The 23,252-nt window shown below is 32.5% G+C and overlaps 1 protein-coding gene across 1 annotated transcript; it reads left to right on the top strand.

The window, feature by feature from the left end:
* The first annotated feature begins 702 nt into the window (after positions 1 to 702).
* On the top strand, positions 703 to 21,013 carry LOC139485944 (heat shock 70 kDa protein 4-like). Its single transcript, XM_071270626.1, has 13 exons — positions 703 to 789; positions 1,669 to 1,804; positions 5,530 to 5,734; positions 7,386 to 7,508; positions 7,918 to 8,017; positions 8,801 to 8,934; positions 9,516 to 9,760; positions 11,716 to 11,792; positions 12,422 to 12,677; positions 13,313 to 13,446; positions 17,817 to 17,965; positions 18,752 to 18,856; positions 19,502 to 21,013. The coding sequence occupies exons 2-13, from the start codon at positions 1,701 to 1,703 to the stop codon at positions 19,556 to 19,558; spliced, it is 1,689 nt and encodes a 562-aa protein (XP_071126727.1). The 5' UTR covers positions 703 to 789; positions 1,669 to 1,700; the 3' UTR covers positions 19,559 to 21,013.
* The last annotated feature ends 2,239 nt before the right edge of the window (positions 21,014 to 23,252 follow it).

The following is a 23,252-nucleotide window of genomic DNA, read 5'->3' as shown; positions in this document are numbered from 1 at the left end:
ATGTGAAACACCTCAATTGAGAAAACTTACGGTCAATTTTATAACAAAACATGTTAGGAAAATAAAAAAAGGAAAAACATTAACAACGATATATAAATTTCATCCAAGTCCGGTCCGTGTTTTATAGGTTGATTTCCTGTGTTTTAACCATCTGATGAGTTGGGCCCTTTCCTAATGATTTTTATAGTTCGTTCTTCTTTTGTACAATAACGTTGGGGATGGCTGGGCGCCCGATTACATGTTTAACCCCACCATATTCTTTATCTATATAATTAAAGATAATAAATTATCATCATTTATCACATGCATTCAGATAGTCAATATCATTGACGGATTAGTTGCAAATACTTGTATTCGAATAATGTAATGTAAATTCTTTTAGTTTAATGATATATGTCATCTCGAGTTGTATCCAATCAGATATTTTTAAGCTTGAAAATTGAGACATAATTTAGCTGCATATATCTACCACTCAATAAAGACAATAACAATCAAAACCAAGGAGTAAACAAAGACCCAAAAAATGAAGGCAGTTTCCCCTCATCATCGAGCATAATACACTAATATTTGTCGTCGAATAGGAGGAACAAAAAATATAAATGACGAGACTTATGTGAAATACTATTTGACGTGTAAAACTGTTTAAAATGTTATTGACTATAGTTACCTGTTAACAGAATTGAAATCACGTGGTTTCTTGAACATATTTAGAATAAGGAGATATTTTCTAACCGGACGGAGAAATAATGGACGAATTGGGAAAATACCGAGTATATTTCTAATTTAGAAGTGAGTATATTTCTCCAATTGTCATTTTTGTTAGTTATAAATTTTTCATTTGTCTTGAAAAAAATAGTGACATAGATGTTCAATTTTACTTTCGTTTTAAACGGTACATTACTATTCATTTAAAATTTAGAAAAACAAGTATCAACCATTGCATGCACGGACGATGTTTTATAATTTGATTTATATGTCAATTTGATACCCTAAATATTTAAGATAACTGCAAGGTGCAAACAAAATAAAATCAATGACACAAGTTTATATGATTTATGTATATTTTCGTATTATACTGCATAATAAAATTGAGAATGGAAATGGGGAATGTGTCAAAGAGACAACAACCCGACCATAGAAAAAATAACAGCAGAAGGTCACCAACAGGTCTTCAATGTAGCGTGAAATTCCCGCACCCGGAGGCGTCCTTCAGCTGGCCCCTAAACAAATGTATACTAGTTCAGTAATAATGAACGCCATACTAATTTCCAAATTGTACACAAGAAACTGAAATCAAAATAATACAAGACTAACAAAGGCCAGAGGCTCCTGACTTGTGACAGGCGCAAAAATGCGGCGGGGTTAAACATTTTTGTGAGATGTCAACCCTCACCAATGTAGAAAACCTCTAGCCAATGTAGAAAAGTAAAACTGTTTTAAGTATTTTGTTTTGTATCATCTATGGAAGTTACTGCCGACAATTAAAGTTCATGAAGGTAGCTATATTCCATGTGATTTCTCGAAATTGCTTAGAAAGCATAGTTTAATCATGTTGAACTTCCTAATGATTTACATTGTTGATTTATTACTGGATAGTTTTTCGCTTGAACAAATCTTTATATTTGTCAACAAAATTATTTATATATGCATTTTCTTTTTTTCTGTCAGAAAATTTCCAATAGTAACAAAAAAGTGGAAAAATGGCGGTCGGTTTTGATATTGGTAACAGTTCCTGTTTCGTTGCTGTATTGAGACAAGATGGGGACGGATCAATAGACAATGAATACAGTCCAAGGAATACACCGTAAGTTAGATACTTAAGTAATTCATTACTAAGAAATCCTTAAATATCATTTTCATTTGTCCAAGTGGTATCCTTATTTCCTTAGTGTATACATGTTCAGTACTTTAGTATGAAGTGTGTCACATGTCTAATTTTATGATGCTGATAAAAATGATAATCAACTATCCGTTACAATTGGACGCAAAATGGATCGATGACATGAAAAATATATAGAAACATCTACGTTGTAAAATGTAAAACACAATATGATCCTCCATATTTTCCTTCATCACAGGACAAATCGATCACAAAGGTTCCAGTCAAATTTTGAGGTAAAAAAATGAAGTAAAAAAAGGACAATAAAAAGGGATCGTTGTTTAATATAAATATTAATTATCAGGCCAAGCGGCGAGTGTTTCCAAATAGCGATAAGGTCTTTTGACATCATAGATGGTTTAAGATAGTCTCACTGGTTGATATAGGGAAGATCTTAGGACCTAAACAAGATTACGTGTTTTTGCCCTCAGCCTTTTTAACCCTAAAAATAAAATCTTGTATCGGCGTTATAAATTCTCTTTGTTGAAAAAAGCAAAAAAATGAATAATTACCTATCGACTGTTATAACCTTTGGGAGCGGTTTGGACAAACTAAAATATTTTTAAGTGTTGCCTTATTTTGCTCATTCAGTTAGAATACTGAATTTATGATTAACTAGATCCAAGAGATTGAGGATTTGAATCCCGCTGATACCATCCATGAATTTTCACATGATTATAATGAACAGGGGTAAAATGCGAGACTGGATGTAAACATTAAGGAGACAGTACAAAGCATATAAAACAAATCGTGAATTTTGATAAGCGGTGAATCTTTATAGATACATACGTATGAAGTAAAAACAAATTAATATGTGTCACTTGAGTGATTGTAATTAAGAGCAAAACAAATCATGTTGATGTCCCGGCCACAGTGGCGGGTGCATTAAGCGCTACCATGGTCTTTACGTTCATCCAGAAATAGGTTACCATTTTCCAACTTAAGTTTGCCTCAACCAAATGTTATGAAACTAATACACAGTGCTTATTGCCAATCTAATTCAAATATTTATTGCCGTTTAAACTTAAAACATTAAGCTTGTGACATACAAAATAAGTTAACAATATAACTATAATTCGCACATATTATATATATATATATATACGCAATCATTTAATTACAGTAATATTCATGTGTCCCCACTAAACATAGATATTTGCCCCTCGCTCCACTTTAAAGTAACTGTTTTATAACAAAATCAATGTAGGACTGTCTTGAGATATTATTGTGTTTGAGAGACACAAATAATGCTGCTGTAGTTGCAAAGTGTTGTGTAATATACAAAGTTGAATATGGGAGTACATTGTTCTATGGTTCACTTTACATGTAGGTGGAGTTATCTGGAAATACTATGCACGTCTTATGATACAAATATATACTCTAAAAATGACAAAGTTCAACAAGTTCTCCCGACAGTTAAGTTTGATGTGGCTGATAATGCCTGCACTTGTATCAAAGCCCTGATACGCGAATAATAGAGGGACTGCGCAGGGTGATATAGGTGTAGGGAAGGACGATAGACTTAAAAAATGACAAAATTCAACTATCTCCCTGAAAAGGCTAAGAACAAGCACAAACTGTATCAGGAATTATCTGGAATAGATATATATCAATGATCATTATCAATAATAAGGGAATGAATGGAATGACAGAGGGACAAGAAGTGTAAACCGATCCTGTCCTACAGGTGGCAACTGTCGTGTTACTCATCCTTAGTACAAACTTGATGATAAATCAGATACAGCAGGTGAAATTCCGTTGAAAAGGGAAGAGATTGCAGTTGCGATAATTGTTAATGAACACACAATGACTAACTGACTCATACTACATTTCTGTAAAAGATATGAACGGATGATTTCAATTTATCATTTGGAACTCTTGATTTACTGTCTTCCCTCAGAGCAGCAACACTTTGTTATGGAAATCCTTATCAAAAGCCCTGAAATATCATTATCATCTGGGAGATACAAATTTGTGTATACTCTGACTACGTGAGTCTGTGTGCAGTTCCTGCTGGGATACTGCTCAATAGAAATTGGAAAGTTTACAATTAGAAAGCTGAAATGTGTATCCATATAAAGTGTTGTAGACAGTATTGTTAATGTATATTTTTCAAATATCCCATTCACCTTGTCTTAAAAGGTGTAACAATATGTACCAGAGACTATCTAAAATGTGTATCAATACCTAATTTGGATTATTCCCCCAAGTGTAAACAAACTTTATCTTGAATTCAAGTAAAACGTTGACATGGTTCCTAGCAGTCTACACCAAACACTTTTTCAACTGGTAGTCCTAAGATGAATATTGCGCATTATTTTCAGTTTTCCAAACAAGCTGAAGGGTTTGCAAAAACTAACTAGTACGGATAAAATTCCACTAATCTGCGGCATCGGAATAGTGGCTTGCAGTGCATACTGCCCTAACTAGCTAGGGTAAGATACACACATATTGTATCTGGGTAAATAGTGTTTTTGAAATGAACTTGAATTATTTATATAAATAGAGATATCGGAAATAATAACAAAACTTTAGTAGATCAGTATATTTCTTTCCTATAATATGAATTAAAAAAAAAAGGAATGAAAGTTTGTCCTTGCACAGTACTCAGATAGTTAAGTGTTTAGTTGTACCATTTCCATCACTCACTTATCTGTCTTAGTATTAACACACGGTGTTTTTATCTTGATAAGTTTATATTGTTAAATCGAGGCCAATGGTTTTAAATTGTACTTTTGTTGTTTGTTCATAATTATAATAACGAGCAGTAATGTGAAGTCTTTAAGTAAGGCCTCTCTGTTGTATGGCTTAAAAGAGGGACGAAAGATACCAAAGGGACAGTCAAACTCATAAATCTAAAACAAACTGACAACGCCATGGCTAAAAATGAAAAAGACGAACAAACAACAGCACACACGACACAACATAGAAAGCTAAAGAATAAAGTTATTCAGTGTGGTTGTAAAATAACAATCTCTTAAAAGTGAATGATACATATAGGTTTATACTTCAGTCTTGTACCTTGTTAAAAAACTTTACTATTCTTTATAAATAGAATTTGTTTATGTATCAGGCTAATAGTTGTGGAAGATTTCTAGACCAGCTACATAAAACATAAGGAGATTTGGTTTAAGACAACTATCCACCAAGGTTCAAATGAAGTCCTTCAACACGTTTTATAGTTTCTTACCCCATAAACTTTAATCAACAAATATGTTACTATATGTATTATATTTTTTTTATCGTTTGTTCTAACACCTACCAATACCGTTACTTGTTTAACTAAATCCTAGTCAGAATTGTTTTAAAAGAGGGATGAAAGATATCAGACTGTACATGGTCAATCTTTGTCACTTGTCAGATTACAAATGAACAATATTTCCCAAGCTTGTGTTTAAAAAATGGTAGCATACTGACCCAATTTAAACAAGTAAAACCAAACCTATAAATTTTTCCACTCTATGCGGGTAAACACTAATCGATTTAAGTGTTCGCACAGATCAATAAAAGTTAAAAGTAGGTGCGCAGGTAAAAAATAATATTATAGTTGAAAGCTGAAAACTGAAACATGTGAACAAGACGGTGGTGTGAACTAAAATGACATTGTATTTGATATCCAATATTTGATTACGCATTTATACCATTTTCAGGGCCTTTATTTCCTTTAATGAAAAGAACAGAAGCATTGGTGTCTCAGGCAAGGATCAATGTATTACAAATTTAAAAAATACAGTATCTGTTTTCAAGAGGTTCATTGGTAGAAAGTTCACAGACCCCTTTGTGCAACAAGAGCTAGCTGATTTTCCCAAACCTTATAAGGTGGAACAGGGAAAGAATGGAGAAATATTAATCAAGGTAATTTAGATACACATTAATAGCTAATTACCTAATGCTTGTAGATAAAAAAAAACGTTGGTTGGCTTGCTTACTTACTATTGGTAAAAACATTTCCTCACGCTTTGTAATTTTGATTGACGTCTTCTAACAATATATATATATATATATATATATATATAAGCATATTTAAAACTGTATATATCATAATGAATTTTGGTTGGACGTAATCCAAATATCAGTTTCACAATATACAAACGAAGCAAGCAAGCTAACCAAAGTATTGCTTTACATGCATTAGGGAATTAACTTTAGATTAATGCTTTGTAATACACACTGAAATCCCTTTTTCTTTCAAAAGAATACAAGTAAAAAAATAACCAAAAATGATTTTAAAAAATTTAGAATTATTTTTTTGGAAACTATCGTTCACTTTGCTATATAGATGATGTTCTTTCACTAAAACTTCATAATTTGATGACTATGTCGAAAACATCTATCCCATTTAGCTAGAGATAAAGGATACAACAGAGACAGTTAAGTCGGTCTCATTTCTTGACTTACATCTAGAAATTGACAATGAGGGTCGATTGAAAACAAAACTTTACGATAAAAGTAATGATTTTAGCTTTCCAATTGTGAACTTTCCATTTCTAAGTAGCAACATTCCAGCAGCACCTGCATACGGGGTATATATCTCCCAATTGATACGATATTCCCGTGCTTGCATTTCCTATCATGATTTATTGATAGCGTGTTGTTGCTCACAAGGAAGCTATTAAATCAAGAGTTCCAAATGGTGAGGTTGAAATCATCTCTTCGTAAATTTTACGGACGCCATCACGAGTTGATTGACCGTTATGGAATAACCGTTTCACAACTGATATCAGATATGTTCCTTAATAAATATGACCTACCGAATTGGACTATTTACCGGAATTTGTTATTTCATAAGCAACACGACGGGATGCCACATGTGGAGCAGAATCTGCTCACCCTTCCGGAGCACCTGAGATCACCCCTAGTTTTTGGTGGGGTTCGTGTTGTTTATTCTTTAGATTTCTATGTTGTGTTATGTGTAGTATTGTTTCTCTGTTTTTTCTTTTCATTTTTAGCCATGGCGTTGTCATTTTATTTTCGATATATGCGTTTGGTTTCCCTCTGGTATCTTTCGTCCCTCTTTTAGATGAGAGGTCATTTGAACATTTTCAGCTTTGGCAAACAGGTATTTGAAGGAATACCAGGAAGGGAGATAACTACAAATTATTTGAAATCTAGAATGAAAGAGCATAGAGAAATTGTATATGAAGGATTAACATATATACATTTAAATGCTATTTTGTTACTCTCAATCATTTAGTGTTTACCTAGTTTTAATACCATGACATATGAAGTTTGCTGACCCTCATCAAACCATGAAAGCAGTAATTCTGCCTCATAACCTTATGATTACAATATTGTGTCTACAAGAGAAAGGTAGAATTTAAAAGGGGAAAGTGGAAGAATCTGCTCTCTTTGTAGAAAATACTGATTGCAGTTTTTTTTAAAGGAAATGGTGGGAAATATTAAAAAAAAAACAAATTGAAGGATCATGTGGTTACTCAAACTTATTAAAACAAAAGAGATTTTTGTTAACGTTATAAAAACGATGATATTTTTGTTCTTCATTTAGGTTCACTATCTTGAAGGTGAACAGCAGTTCACCCCAGAACAGATGATGGCAGCTCTGTTGACGAAGTTAAAGCAGATATCAAAAGCTAGACTGAAGACTAAGGTCGTAGATGTGGTGGTATCTGTAAGTGGACTAATTAATGAAATATGAAATACCTAGGTTGATGACATATATTATTTTTAGGTCTTTCAAACAAGTTTTAAATAAATTTCATGGTATTTTACTAAAAGATACATTGTAGTACTGTAGACTTTCAAAGTCTTCTTCTTCCTTCTATTATAAAACTTCTGCCACTCGTCGTATTAGTTTGTAATTTATTTTTTTTCTGTTAATATGAATAACAAACACATCCTTATTAGGGCTGATTTTTATGAGTGTTTCAATAATCTGATAACATAGAAAAAGAGTCAAGCTACTATGATTGAAGATCTGAATGACTTATCACAAACGAAATTATTATAAATGTCTGGAAAAGTACCAAGTTTTTGTTCCTTTTCATGAAATACTTAGCTCTTTAAATTTTCTATTTTAGGTACCCACATTTTTCACAGATATAGAAAGAAGAGCTATGTTAAATTCATGTGAGGTAGCTGGACTGAATTGCTTGAAGGTCATGAATGATTCAACAGCAGGTTAGTGTTTTTATATCTTTTTTTCAACCAAGGGCCTCAGTGGACAACGAATGGTCTTCAGTAGTCAACTACTGTATCACCAGCCAGTCAACACTTAGGATTGAATTCGAATCCTGCATGGGGAAGGTGCAATTGACTCCAATCTTAATTGACCAGGATTGGTAGTTCTCCTACTGAGGGCCGGTGGTTATCTGAAATAAAAACTTACAGCCACAAAATAGAACAATGGTGTTGAAATCGGTGTTGAACACTAATCAATAATATTCATTTTTTAGCAAGGTTTCTGTTGCCTTTTTATCAAAATTTTATGTATTGAAAAAAAAAACTAGAGCTGCTGTATAATGTAAAGGGGTTATTTAGAAATAATTCACCATAATGCACAAAAAGATATTCTTTATGAAGAGAGTCGTTACTGTACCAATGATATTAGAAAATGTATAGACAAAACAAAGGTCAGTGCTTAAAAACGTTTTAACTTCGACAAGCCACTGCTTTGAATTAATATTTGACAGATTTCATACCATTTCCTCAAAGCTAAGGGTGCATTAAGCGTTGCCCTTGAGCGTCTGTTCAATTTCGCTTATTTTAGGCAAGCTGGATATGGGCATTCTTGTTGTCAGACAAATTCTTCTTTTTTTATATTTCATTGTGTGTCTCATTTTGAAGGAAGATTGCTACTATAGCAAATGTTGTTAACATTAAAATTTCAGAGTTGTCAAATTGTAATAACTTATACATGTACAACTATATGTATCTAATTTAATATACGACTTTTAATTACAGCTGCTTTGGGTTATGGTTTTTACAAACAAGATCTCCCAGCTGAGACAGAGAAAGCCAAGAACGTGGTGTTTGTTGACATAGGTTACTGCTCCTTACAGGTGGCCATTGTGGCATTTCACAAGACAAAGCTTAAGGTGTGACATTGAAAAAAAAAGTATTAAAATAAAAGGAAAATCAGGTCCATAGAAGTAGTGATTATAGTTCAAAGTGTAATATGTTTAAAGTTATTTACATATGCTTAGATCCCTCATTTTGGGAAATGTAGCCACACCCACTGACAATGTGATACAGTTTTACCCAACACAGTAGAATGTAACAATAATATTTTTGACATAAATAACTTTATTTCTTCTACTTGCTATCAGCATATGGCATATAAAAGAGGTGTGAGATGTACACCCAATGACATAAACAATAAAAAAAAACATACAATAGACAAGTACCAATATGTTACTGTAAAATCAGAAATTATTAAATGCATTTATTATTGTCATTTTTTAAGAATTTACAAAAATGCTATATAAATTATTTCCATTTTAGGAACGATTGCATAAAGATATGCATCAGATATCAGAATGAGAGTTCTTATTATTGTAATACTCACCATATCGTAATAGTCAAAATAATTTCATAATGCTAAACTCTAGATTCATTGAGATTGCTGTTGAGTGATTTTGGAGTTTGATAACATATATGTTGTGTTTAACTTTTGTAGGTTTTGGCAACAAATTTCGACCCCTGTCTAGGAGGAAGAAACTTTGACAAAATTCTTGCAGACTATTTTCAACAAGACTTGAAAGAACGTTATAAGGTTGATGCAGGAAAGAATATGAAAGCTAGATTGAGATTAGAAACCGAGTGTGAAAGATTGAAAAAGTTAATGAGTGCTATCACACAATCCATTCCAATTAGCATAGACTGTTTCATGGAGGAGAAGAATGTGACAGTTACATTGGATAGGTAGGTCACTATGTACTGGTAGAGTGACAATAGAAGTCGTCTTAGTCAGGTTAATTATAAAGATGGCCTTCCGTTTGGATGAATTATTCTTTTGAATAAAGTGCACATAAGAAAAGTTATGAATATTTGAATGACCTCAAATTTCAAAATACTTAAATTATTTGACAGTATGTGAATGAAAGAGAAAAAATGCTATAATTATTTTTTTTTAACCCTGGCACCTTTGATAACTATTTACACCACTGGGTCGATGCCACTGCTAGTGGACGTTTCGTTCCCGAGGGTTTCATTAGCCCATGGCCAGTAGTCAGCACTTTGGTGTTAACATGAATATCAATTAAATGGTCATTTTTATAAATTTCCTGTTACAAAACTTTGAATTTTTCGAAAAATAAAGATTTTATTATCCCAGGAATAGATTACCTTAGCCGTATTTGGCACAACTTTTCGGAATTTTTCGTCCTCAATGCTCTGCATCTTTTTATTTGTTTGGCTTTATAACTAATGATCTGAGTGTCACTGATGAGTCTTTATGTAGACGAAACGCGCGTTTGGCGTATTAAATTTATAAACCTGGTACCATATATCACTATTTACACTACTGGGTCTATGCCACTGCTGGTGGACGTTTCGTCCCCATCCAAGTAGTCAGATCTGAGTGTCACCGATCAGCCTTTATGACGATGAAACGTGCGTCTGGCGTATTAAATTTATAACCCTGGAACCTTTGATAACTATTGTAGCCAAGGGATCATTAAGTTTTATCCTTATCCTTTATCTGTCTCTGCGAAAGTCGAATTCTCCAAAATGTTGCTGGCTTCACCTTTACTGTTTTGGAGTTATTTTCCTTTACAAATTGGAAAAAATGCTGAATTGTTAGTGTCCGTTCTCTATCTTAGTCTCAACCAAATGTTAAGAACCAATATTATTACTTCTTATTACCACAAAACTCAGAGCATGCACATATTCAGGAAGATCAATTTTACACTGCTGTAGATTTATATATATGTACAACTTTATATGCAGGCAGAGGCATCATCTGTGGACACATTCTCCATTTATTGATATTATTTTCTCTTTGAAAACTCATTGTCTAAGAATCAGTGCAATAACTCTCTCACTCACTCACTCATCCTCTTCGTGCCTATTAGCACATAAGGCCTCAACCAGTACTCGCCACATTTGCCTGTTTTTTGCCTTCTTCTCAATCTCTTTCCAGGTTTTCCAAAGATCTTTCATCTCTGATTGTACCGTTGTACGCCAGGTCTCTTTTGGCCTCCCTCTTTTGCGTCTACCATCAGGTGTCCATCGCAAAGCAATCTTGTTGATATCCTCATTTCCTTTCCGCAATACATGACCATCCAACGCCATCTCTTCTTTTTAATATCTGTCTCAATACAGCACTGATTGGTTTTATGGTACAGGTCTTTGTTAGAAATAGTATTGGGCCAGAATATCTTACAGATTTTCCTCAAGCAGGTGTTATGGAATGAGGGAGCTTTTTCATGTCTGAGTAGATAATCCGCCAGCAATCTGCCCCATATAGAAGGACTGATTTCACGTTGCTTGTGTATATTCTTATCTTTGTTTTCAGACTGATTTACCTTCTCTTCCATATGGGCTGTAATTGGCAGAATGCATATCTGGCTTTGTTTATTCTGAATGTTCTGGCTCTTATATCTTTTGCTGTTCCAGTGGTGTTGCTTAGCATGCTTCCAAGATATGTAAAGTCCTCAACCTCTTCAATGATGTTATTTCCCATGTACACTGGTTGGTTTAATAACTCTCTAACAAACAGAATTGTAAGATACAAGAGAGGATATAACGTTTACGTAGAAAGACAGTACATATTGTATTAGTATATATATATATATATATATGTTATAGGAATATGTAAGTGATCTGTACTATGTTCATTTCTAATACTAATTTTAAGCATTTGATTTTCATTTAAGAACCCAATTTGATGAGTTATCAGCTGGTTTATTACAGAGAATAGAAACAGTTTTCCAGACATTACTTGAAAATAGTAGTAAGTAAGGATTTTGCTTAAAGAACTATTATATAATTTATCATACAAGTATTTCTAAAATATAATGGATTTCATTTTTTTTATGCCCAACCTAGGGCCGTTATGCTTTTCCAATCAACTTGAAACTTAGTAGACATGTTCCCTATGATATTGTCTTATGTTTTTCAATTTGTTGTGAGCCTATGCTATAGCGTGAGGGGGCATTATTTTTCACCCTTGTCCGTCAGTATCTGGCAATTTGTTTCCATTTTCTAATTTAAGTTTACCTCAACCAAAATGTATGGAAACTTATACACTATCCTTATTATCACAAAACACGGATCAACTTTTATTTTGGTGGCATCACTTATTCTGTTTAGAGTGGTAAAGGTATTTTTGGATGAAGTTGAAGTCCAATCAATTTGAAATTTAGTACACATGTTCCCGATGACGACATGATTTTTCTAATTGTAATGCCAAATTTCAACAACCACTGAACATAGCAAATGATTGTGGGAGTGGGGCAACCGTGTACTTTGGACACATTCTTGTTGTAATGTTGTATGCACGCTGAGTATCATCTGTGTCCCATGGACACATTCTTCTATTATCTGTTGGTAAACAATTATAATTAATTTGTTTATCTACAGAAATGTCAACATCAGATCTGGCTGCAGTTGAAATTGTAGGAGGATCATCAAGAGTTCCATCAATTAAAAGTCTAGTACAGAAAGTTTTTGGCATCGTGCCAAGCACGACACTGAATGCTGACGAGGCTGTGGCCCGTGGATGTTCTTTACAGAATGCCATATTAAATCCCGCATTCAGAGTGCGAGATTTCTCCATAAATGATGCACAGCCTTATTCTATTACTCTGAGCTGGCAGCCAACAACGGAAGAAGATAGGTAACGGAGTTTTAAACATTATTTTCCTAGCTGTCATTATGGCAAGAAGTTGTCAAGAGTGCCATGTATTCATTTGATTTGGTTGTTAAAAATTGTAAACATTTGACATTATAAATTAACCTATCTTCTATTTCAATTTTGATCAATCTTGTTTATTTTGGTTTTGTCTAATCTTGCATTGCAGATTGTTGCAATATTTCTATTCTACATATTATTCTATTTAACAGTTGACATCTATTTCTCTAACAAGTTCTTGTATTACTATTTCACTAAAGCGATATATTTTAAGACGTTTACAGCAAATTGAAAGGCAATCATTTGTTTAGACGGACTCTCCGATATAAAATGGATCCTTTTGTTTACTGCAGATACAGCTTAATATCTTCCTATTTGGTACCTAGGGAAAGCACTGAATAAAAAAAGGGTTACCACCTTAGAAGCAAATTCAGAACGTCTCAAACTTTCACTGTACCAAAAACACACACTTATAGATGAAATTTCCATGTGCATATTCTGTGTCCTAAGTATGTTTTAATTGAACAGCCCTCACAAAGAAACTCATTCAATCTATTTAACATTAAACATGTTATAGAAAGTTAAGACTTTGATATTAAACATTTTCAATTCCATTTCAGTGCAATGGAGTTGTATCCAAAGAACCATATGATTCCTATGTCCAAAGTACTGACATTCTACAGAACAGAACCATTTCAATTGATGGCCAAATACACACACAAAAATGATGTCCCAATACCAGATACAAATATAGGTAAGACAAAATTATCTATTAGATAATTAGAACATAGGATAACTGTCCCAAATATAACAAGAGTGCACACGCCTTCTTTACTAATCATTGATATTATGTTGATAGTCCTAAATATAAAGCTTTATTACAACTGTCACATAAACTTTACATTAGCCAAGAAAACTAAACATTGACCAATGAATCATGAAAATAAGGTCAAGGCCAGATGAACCATGCCAGGCAGGCATTTACAGCTAACAATTTTTCCATACAACAAAAACAGTTGACCTATTGGATATAGTTTAAGAAAAACAGACCAAAACACAGAAAACTTAACCATGTTAACACTGAGCAATGAACCGTAGAAAGGATATCAAGGTCAAATAAAACTATACGACTGACATATAAATCATAAAATATTTCCATAAACCAAATATAGTTCACCTATCAAATATTGTATTTGAAAAAAGACCAATACTAAAAAACTTAACTTTGACCACTGGACCCTGAAAATTAGGTCATGGTCAGATGACACCTGCCAGCTAGACATGTATACCTTACATTCATTCTATACACCAACTATAGTAGACCTATTGCATACAGTATAAGAAAGCAGACTAAAACCACTGAACCATGAAAATGGGGTAATGGTCATTTGACACCTGCCATTTGGACATGTACACCTTACAGTTCTTCTAAACACCGAATATACTAGACCTTTGCTTATAGTATCTCAGATTTAGACTTGACCATCAAAACTTAACCTTGTTCACCGATCAATGCCATGAGGTCGAGGTAAAGTGAAAACTGTCTAACGGACATTAGGACCTTGCAAGATTACTTATATTAAAAGATACTTTAACATAACAAAAATGATATTTTTTCAAGTAGTCGCTGAACCATGAAAATGAGGTCAAGATTATTGGACATGTAACTGATGGAAACTTTGTAACACGAGGCATTCATAGAGAAAGTATGAGGCATCCAGGTCTTCCATCTTTTAAAATATAAAGCGTTTTAGAAGTGAGCTGCCGCCGCCGCCGGATCACTATCCCTATGTCGAGCTTTCTGCGACAAAAGTCGCAAGCTCGACAAAAATCTGTATTACCTTTTGTGTCTTATATTGCCTTATTACGGTGTTTAGATTTTATCTTGTAAATGATATAATGGTTAATAAAGCTGATTGAATTACAGGGTTGCAAGACAAAAGCAAGCTAGTAACTGCTCATTTCTGTTCTTCGAAAAGATGAGAAAACTTAAATATCGTCACTTTGTTTTCTTGGATTCTATGAAAGGAAATTGCTAAATATTTAGTCCGAAGTTTGATAATGTTAATTTGAAGTTAGTAAACATTATTTACATCATCACTGTGATCATTTTATTTACAACAATCTTTGTACAAACATGAATTTCTTCAAAGTTCAAAAGGGAATGATCAGTTGGTCTGCATTATTCATGTGACCGCATTTAATTCCTTGCAGCATAGCAGTTCAAGACTCGGTATGGTCTTGTTAAGAAAAATATGTATGGGTGGGGTAGTGGAAGAAGGTCACTGTTTAGGCCCCTCCTGACGAAGTCCGACAATCTGTCTCGTCTGTCCATCCGTCAGTCCGGCAAATCAGTTTCCCATACTTTTTTTCTCCATGCTTGAAAATATTGATTTGACATTTGATGTATTCTTTTATCATGACAAGTTACAGGTCGATTTTTACGATTTCAGCTTTTCTCTTTGTTCAATTAAAGCCCTTCCCTAGAATTTAATTTTTGATGAACTGCTTATTAATTACTGTTCAAAGGGAAATAAGACATTTTTTTAACTTTCCATAGAATTACATTTTTTATGAAATACTTATTAATTACTACATTTCAGTTCTAATTGAAATAACTAATTGTTAAAACATTTGTAAATGAAATTGTATTAAGGTGGTACCTAACACTACAGGGAGATATCTCTGTAAACTTAGCTAAACGTTTTAATCACGTTGTATTCTTACGGAAATATTGAGCTTCTCATTGATAAAAAAATAGTGCTTGTCAAACTGCTATAAATCTAATGAAATTTTCCTAGAAAGTGACTGGTTCAATTGTTTTGGAACTTTTATATTTTGTCAAATTTTTATGAAATTAATTCAGCCAAACTTATGTGAATCAAGTTTTTTTGCCACACTGTAAGATAAATGAAATTTTGGATTTTTTTTACTTTTCTTTAGTAAATTGTTTGAAATATTTAGTGGTAGATTTTTTAAATTTTATTTAGTTTACACACGTTATAGATCAAGTTAGAATGTTCGTTCCATTACAATGGAATTTTAACCGGGAAGAGACTATGTTGAGACATGCAATACTCACGGAATGCTTCTTTTTTAATTGTATGGGTGTTGGTTTGTTATATTGATTTTGGTAATAAATAAGAGGATACTTATAAAATTATTAAAATTGAGAATGGAAATGGGGAATGTGTCAAAGAGACAACAACCCGACCACAGAACAGACAACAACAGAACAGACAACAACAGAAGATCACCAATAGGTCTTCAATGCAACGAGAAATTCCCGCACTCGGAGGTGTCCTTTTACTGGCCCCCAAACAAATAGATAACTAGTTCAGTGATAATGGACGTCATACTAAACTCAAAATTATACACAAAACCCTAAAATTTAAAAAAAAAATACAATGACTTTCAAAGGCCGGAGGGTCCTGACTTGGGACAGGTGCAAAACATGTGGCGTGCATGGTTAAACATGTTTATGAGATCTATAACCTCCCCCTACACCTCTAGCCAATATAGAAAAGTAAACGCATAACAATACGCACACATTAAAATTCAGTTCAAGAGAACATGGAGAAGGCCGAGTCCGATATCAGAAGATGTAACAAACGAAAAAAAAAACCAAAATGACAATAATACATACATAACAACAGACTACTAGCAGTTAACTGACATGCCAGCTCCAGACCTCAATTAAACTGATAGAAAGATTATGTGTTCATCATATAAATATCAGGTACAATCCCTCCCGTTAGGGATTTAATATCATACCATCATCAAATATATGAGAAGAGCAAAACGCGTGTCATGCCAACGACTGGTTTTTAAATAAATGTGTTTAATTCCGATGGAAAGCCCCTATAAGTGAATCAATATTAAAGCCAAAATATGCAATCTTCAATGACCTGACAACAGTATCGTAACTATATCCCTCCTTCATAAGTATATTTAAAGGTATAAGAACGTATAAGACGTCTACATGTTGACCTATATTTACGAATGATGTCCGTTTACCGATGATAAAATTCAGTAAATGTTTTGACAAGTTTGTGACTTCGAAAACCCTGGTTAATGATTTTTCATTAATACATAAATTTCTCTCGTTAAAATCTAAAACATGTTACATTCACGAGCGAATCGTACAAGTTGAGAAATATAAACACCGTAAAATGATGACAAGGGAACGTCATCATATAAAAATGGATAATTAACGATAGGAAAAGAAAAATCATCTCTTTATCATAATTTTTTGTATTGTTTCCGTTAATGATATAGATATCAAGATCGAGGAAAGGGCAGTGGTCATTGTTAGTATTAGCTTCTTTATTTATGGATGTATTCTTCTGACTTTTCAGTCTCGTTCAGTCTCGTTGAAATCTCGTTCTTGAATTATTTCCAAAACATGTGATAGAAGTGGCAAATATCAATGAATTTTAAAAATAGTATAATCAAACATAAATCTGTGAAAACATTGTGTATTTGCGATGAATGGTTTTTGAGGAATCCAGTTTTCAAATTTTACGACCAATCGAGTCCGTATTTTTAGCCAAAATTTTGAGAAAATGGGAGAGGAATACAAAAAAATTATTTTACAAGAATCATGTACATCCCATATCATTTTAGTCTTTTCAAATTTCTTAGATATGTATTTTTTCAATCATTTATAACAAAAAAGTTGAAATGATATGCATTTTGTTCTTGAAACTGAGAAAAATCACAAAAATACAAAATTGACAGTATGGTAAATTTTACACATAAAAGCGTCAGAATATGAATAAACTTTCTTATATTAACACCTACCTATAGTTTTTGTAAGTAAAATTTATTCAGATTGGTCCACTTCATCTTTATAGAAAGTATGAAAAAAAGTTTAATTGTGGAACTGTGATTTTCTTCACGATAATAGCCCAAAAATAGGTAAAAATCGATGAAAAATAGGAAAATCCTCAAAATTGGGCATTTTCAAAGGGCCGTAGCGAAAAAAGAAGTTCAACACCATATGATTTTTTCTTCAGCAATTATTTTGTAATAGTTTTATAAACCAAGCAATCAGGTTAAGAAAAAAAGTTTAATTCTAGAAATGCAAAAATTTAAAAGGTATAAATATCTATTGTTTTTTAGGTAAATTCCAAGTTAGTAAGATAGAAAAACCCAAAAATGAAGACAGTGCCAAAGTGAAAGTTAAAGTAAGAGTCAATCAAAATGGAATCTTCACTGTAAATTCTGCTACACTGTCAGAGACAATAGAACAAGAGGAACAGGACGCTAAAGTAAGTAACATTACATTGTTGTTATTATAGGATTGCACGATTTTGTCTTTTCATTTATATCAATTTACATTTAAGTATGTTATAAATCAAATATGAAAATTAGTGTCAAATTTATGAACATGAATTTGACAGCTCAAGCCCCTATAAAAACTAGTTACAAAGCTATATTGATCCAGATTACATATTATACTTTATCAGATATATGATAAAATCCATTAAATTTGTTTGGCAAATAAAGGCAACAGTAGTATACCGCTGTTCGAAATTTACAAATCGATTCAGAAAAAAAACTAATCCGGGTTACCATGGTTACACACTATAACTGAGAGAAACACTTCGAATATAAGAGGAGAACTACGACACAACAGAAACACAATATTAAAATGTAGCACACAGAGAAACGAACTATAATATAACAATGGTCATTTTTCTGACTACAATGTAGGTACTGGACATTTTAGGAAAACAAAATGGTGGGTTGAACCTGGTTTTGTGGCATGTAAAACCTCCCGCCTTTATGGCAGTGTTAAATAAAACTTTAAACTCACAACATTACATGACAGACAACAATACAAATAAATGGGAGAACATAATGAACAGAGTAACACACAAACAATAGCTTGCAAAATGTACCAGGTTTAAAATGTAATACGCCAGACGCAAAACACACTTGACAGGCATATCTCAATGGTTTTATAAATTAAAACTTCAAGATACCGTCTGTTTTTATAATATTATGTGAAAGTTATCACTATGATTAAAACTACAAGCATTATTGTTTTAAAGTCTGAAGAGAAAAAGAAAAAGAAAGTATTGAAAATAGATCTACCAATTGAAGCCTGGGTCCCTGAAATGTCAAAAAAAGAGATTAATGAACTAATCAAAAAAGAGGTAAAATAATACAGTTTTTACGTGACCACTATCAAAAAAGCGATTGATATACAAAATTGAACAACATCACTTATTCTCAAGTCTGCAAAAAATTATATATATATCTCAAAATTTAAGATTTGAAATTGTAATATTGTAGTTAGAAGCATACACAAATGCCCCTACAGATAACACATCAACAAAACAAATACCGTAGGGTGCATTATATGAGATGACCTTATGCGAATGAAAATTTATACATCTGTAAACCTATTTAAAGGTTGAAAAATCCTCTATGGAAAATCTGGAACTGTTTGAAACTTGAATTGTTATAAAAACCATACAAAACGGACAAAAATTTTAATGAATTTCTGTTATCAAAACCTTTGATTAGTTTTAGTTTAAAAAAATAAGAATTATAAAGGTGAATTCTATAATTTGTCTATAGTCTAGTCGACTGGATAGTGTTTTCGTTTCTTGTTTATTCCCTTTCGACTGTAAATGAAGATTTATATTTATGGAAAGGTGCTCTTTTAATGAGGTACATAGAATAGTTAAAACAAAATCTGAAACAGACGGTTCTTTATTAACACAATGTAACATACACGTGGGGTATATTAGTTGAAATATTTCACTGAGCCATATTATCATTTTCTCTTTTGTCAGAAACTGATGGTACTGCAAGACAAGTTAGAGAAAGAAAGAGCAGATGCTTATAATTAGAATGCAGAAGAGAAATGAACTGATACGTCACGGATAAGGAAGAAATATTTGTTCTTGGACTGTTCATTTTGCAGACGACACACTGATTTCAGTTTTGATAAAACTTAGGGGCACTAAAGATTTGATTTGGTGAAAAGAAATTATTTTGTTCGAAATCTCTTTCCTATAAGTCAGTTTTAAATCGGAACAAACTAGCATTAATGTTCTTTTCTGGTGAAGTTTACGGACATGATTAGATATCGATGTGAAAATGGGATAGTATGTAGTAAATCAATTTTTATTCGTTCCTTCTTGCACGTTATATAAGTTATTTTTGTCTTAATAACAAGAACAAAAATAATAGCTATGTATAAAACTAGCACATTTCTTGTGGAATGTCTAATATCATGTTTTATATGAATATGTATATTTTATTAGCACATTTTTAATTTGTGAATGTTTAAAAAAAACTCCAATATGTTATCCAAGTTAAGAATTAGAGCTTAAGAAAGATTTTAAAGTCAAATTCAAGCATTAAAAAATGGATTAAAGATATACTGCCCAGCACGGTCAATAAGGTAGCATAGCAGGATTGTGGTGTTCCCTCTGATTGTCTTGTATGTAAAAGTAAAAGAATCAATTCTTTCCCAACTAGCAATGCTATAACCGAGGAATTTTTGTGAGGCTCTTTTCAGGTCAAATTTCTGAATTATTCCCTTTATTCATTCTGACTTATAAGTCAGATCAAAAACCCTAAGTAATAAAAAACCTCATGAATAGGTTTGGCTCTAGAGTATTCAAATATTAAGGCAAAAAAAAAGTCGTTTTAGAGAATACAAAAACAGTTTTAACATATATTTTTGTCAATGTGAGAAAAGTCTCTTCTTTTTATACTTCATAAAATTCACACAACACATTGATTTATAGACCAATTTTTCTGTTCCTCAAGTAGTACCATTTTAGGTTACAAATTATGTTTATTAAAGGACAGAATGTTGTTGTTTGGTATTATATCTGTAAGCTCTCTTTTGTTTGCCTATGGAAATTTTCACTCCTCATATAAACAAGCAACACATTAAAACTTTAACAAAAAAATACAAAAATACTAGACATAAGGATTTTTAATAACTAGAAGTAAAATTATATGTCCAGTAATAATTTTTTCATAAAAATTATCACATGATAAACATGTGACAGTTAATAGTATAAATGAACCATACATTGTTGTAAACTTGTATGTCATTTGTGAAGAGTTGATCATACCACATCTTCTTTTTATACATACATATCTGTTATTCAATATATGTAGTTTACAGGAAGACACATTTTTTGATTATAAAAGTTCATTGTTTATAGTTTAAAATTGTCCGGTCAATAGATTTTCAGTTCAGCAAAGGAACAGTTTATAATTCATCAGCATTTTGTTATGTCATGTAATTGTGAAGTTTATGTTGCCGATTAAAAACTGTAAATATACATTTGTACAACTGATTTACTATTCAAATTTCTAAGAGTTGTATATTGCTGTTGATATTGTTCAGTTATTTGGTGCGTGCCTTAATTGCAGAAGGGCATTTGGGAGTTTATGTTGCCAATTAAAAACTGTAAAACACAGAATTTTTAAGAGTTGACTGTTGCTATTGAGGTATGCTATTCAGGCAAGTATTGTCCAGTTATTGAGTGTTTGTTTGAAGTGTAGGAGGTCACAGGTTTATTTTCAGGGTAGGTCAAACAAGTGACTTAAATATTGCTATTTGCTGCTTGTCTGCTTTGAAGTTGAAACAAAGATTGGTTGTCTTTGAGTCTGAGTAATTTGTATGATATGATTACACATCTTCTTACAGATTAATACATATTTTATGTGGATGTACAGTTAAGAAGATATGATATGATTGCAAATGAGACATCTATGAGGTTGTGGATTGGGGTTTACTGGATAGAGAATAATGGGCAAAAAATAAAAAGAATAGAGACACATGAACCAAAAAATTAAAAAATAGAGATCAATAAATGCTTAAAAAATGAATAATACAGAATATTGAGCTAAAGGTATTAATACAGAACAAATTAAAGACTAGAGAAATGAAGGACCCCTCCAAGACCCTCAATTATCATCCTTAGTCCGATTGACATGTAAGCAACTATAGATCACCAATGATCATAACACACAAACCGTATATATAGTTAGCTATAAAACACAACGAATAACAATGTGAAACGAATCATTCGAGAAAAACATAGCATGATTTATAACATAAAATACATTCTAATGCAATTATTGTGTATCAATGGTTCTGATTGGATGACAGTTAGCGCAAAATTCTCTATCTCCTTGTCTGTAACTAAGGAAGCCGACATTTTGAATTGCTGAATGTATTGACATGTGATTTCTACAATAATAAGCCAAATAACTCACATGTTGCACCTAAAAATCTTCTTTTTATCAAATTTTATTACATTCTGAAGCGGCACAGAAGCCAGAAAACGCATACCTATGACGTCACCTAGTGTAGGGACCAAAGAAGATAACATCTTTTCGCGGAATTTTTTTTAATGAAGATTTTACACTGAAATAATGATTGAAATTTAATTATGAACTTGTCTTGCATTAGAATAGAGATAACTGTATTGTATTTGAAGCTTTGCGGACGTCCATCGGTAGTTTTACTTTCGCAAATACCCGTTTACCTGTCTCCGCTACGCGTCGCCAGGTAAACTAAATTTGCGACAGTAAAACTACCGATGGACGTCCTTAAAGCTTCAAATACAATACAGTTATCTCTTAATTAACAAAAAACAAATATGACGGACACCAACCAATGTTGACCACTAAAAACAGGTAACTGACTTGGGACAGCCACATTGATAAGATGGTGTGGTTAAACATGTTTTGTACCGTTGCCTTAGGGCCATAAACACCCTTGATGGTGTTTTATGTCGTATGCAAATGTGGAAAATATAATGGTGTGGATAGGTCTCGATATGATCACAGTATGTATTTTTTTGATAATTCTTTAAACAATTTAAAGCTTGTAATGACACCTGTCTAATATTGAAAACTGTATATTGGCATCTAGATGTCTTTTTGAGCTTTTGATCTTTACATTGCTTTCATTGACATGGCATTTGACCCTCTATCGCAAGTTAATTGGATGGGGTTGGCAGAGAGGTAAATAATGAGCACAAATTCAGAGACAAAATAAAGGGCAAAAGCATAAATTTTTTAGAAGAAATGGACAATGAAAAAGTATAGAGAATAAAAGCATTCTAAAATAAAAGGATATAAGGGTCATAGTAGATAAAGGAAAGTAAAATGGTGTAAATAGTTGAGAAATAAAGAAATGAAGTCATCCTATCCAGATCTTGTTATTTTATTTTTCCTCTGGCTGTCCATCCATCATTTTGTTGTCGCCTGGGTTATAGTTAAGTTTTTAACAGATTTTCTTCAAATTTAATTGTTTTTGGAAAAAAAATCTGAAATGTGGAAAATTTACTATATTGCATAGTAATTCTTGTCGTCGGAGTAGTTGATTCAATTTTTCATTAAATCCTCTTCAAGTTTGTTTTCCATTCACCAATTCCGGTAATGAGTTTGTTAATCGAAGAAGGAGGACAAATTTGCAGAAGGGCTTTTAAAAAATCCTACTAGTATCCGGAATAGAGCCTTTATCTTTTTATCAGATACTTTTAAATTGTTTAAAGGTTTCCACTTTGG

This window comes from Mytilus edulis, chromosome 8, assembly GCF_963676685.1.
Source record: "Mytilus edulis chromosome 8, xbMytEdul2.2, whole genome shotgun sequence".
NCBI lineage: Eukaryota > Metazoa > Mollusca > Bivalvia > Mytilida > Mytilidae > Mytilus > Mytilus edulis.
The sequence above is the reverse complement of the archived record's forward strand: the minus strand, read 5'-3'. Positions and strand labels throughout refer to the sequence as shown.

Coding starts and splice junctions, on each gene's coding strand:
- LOC139485944 (XM_071270626.1), top strand. CDS start 1,701: ATGGCGGTCGGTTTTGATATTGGTAACAGTTCCTGTTTCGTTGCTGTA. Junction 13,447..17,816: donor AATACCAGATACAAATATAG/GTAAGACAAAAT, acceptor ATTGTTTTTTAG/GTAAATTCCAAGTTAGTAAG. Junction 17,966..18,751: donor AAGAGGAACAGGACGCTAAA/GTAAGTAACATT, acceptor ATTGTTTTAAAG/TCTGAAGAGAAAAAGAAAAA.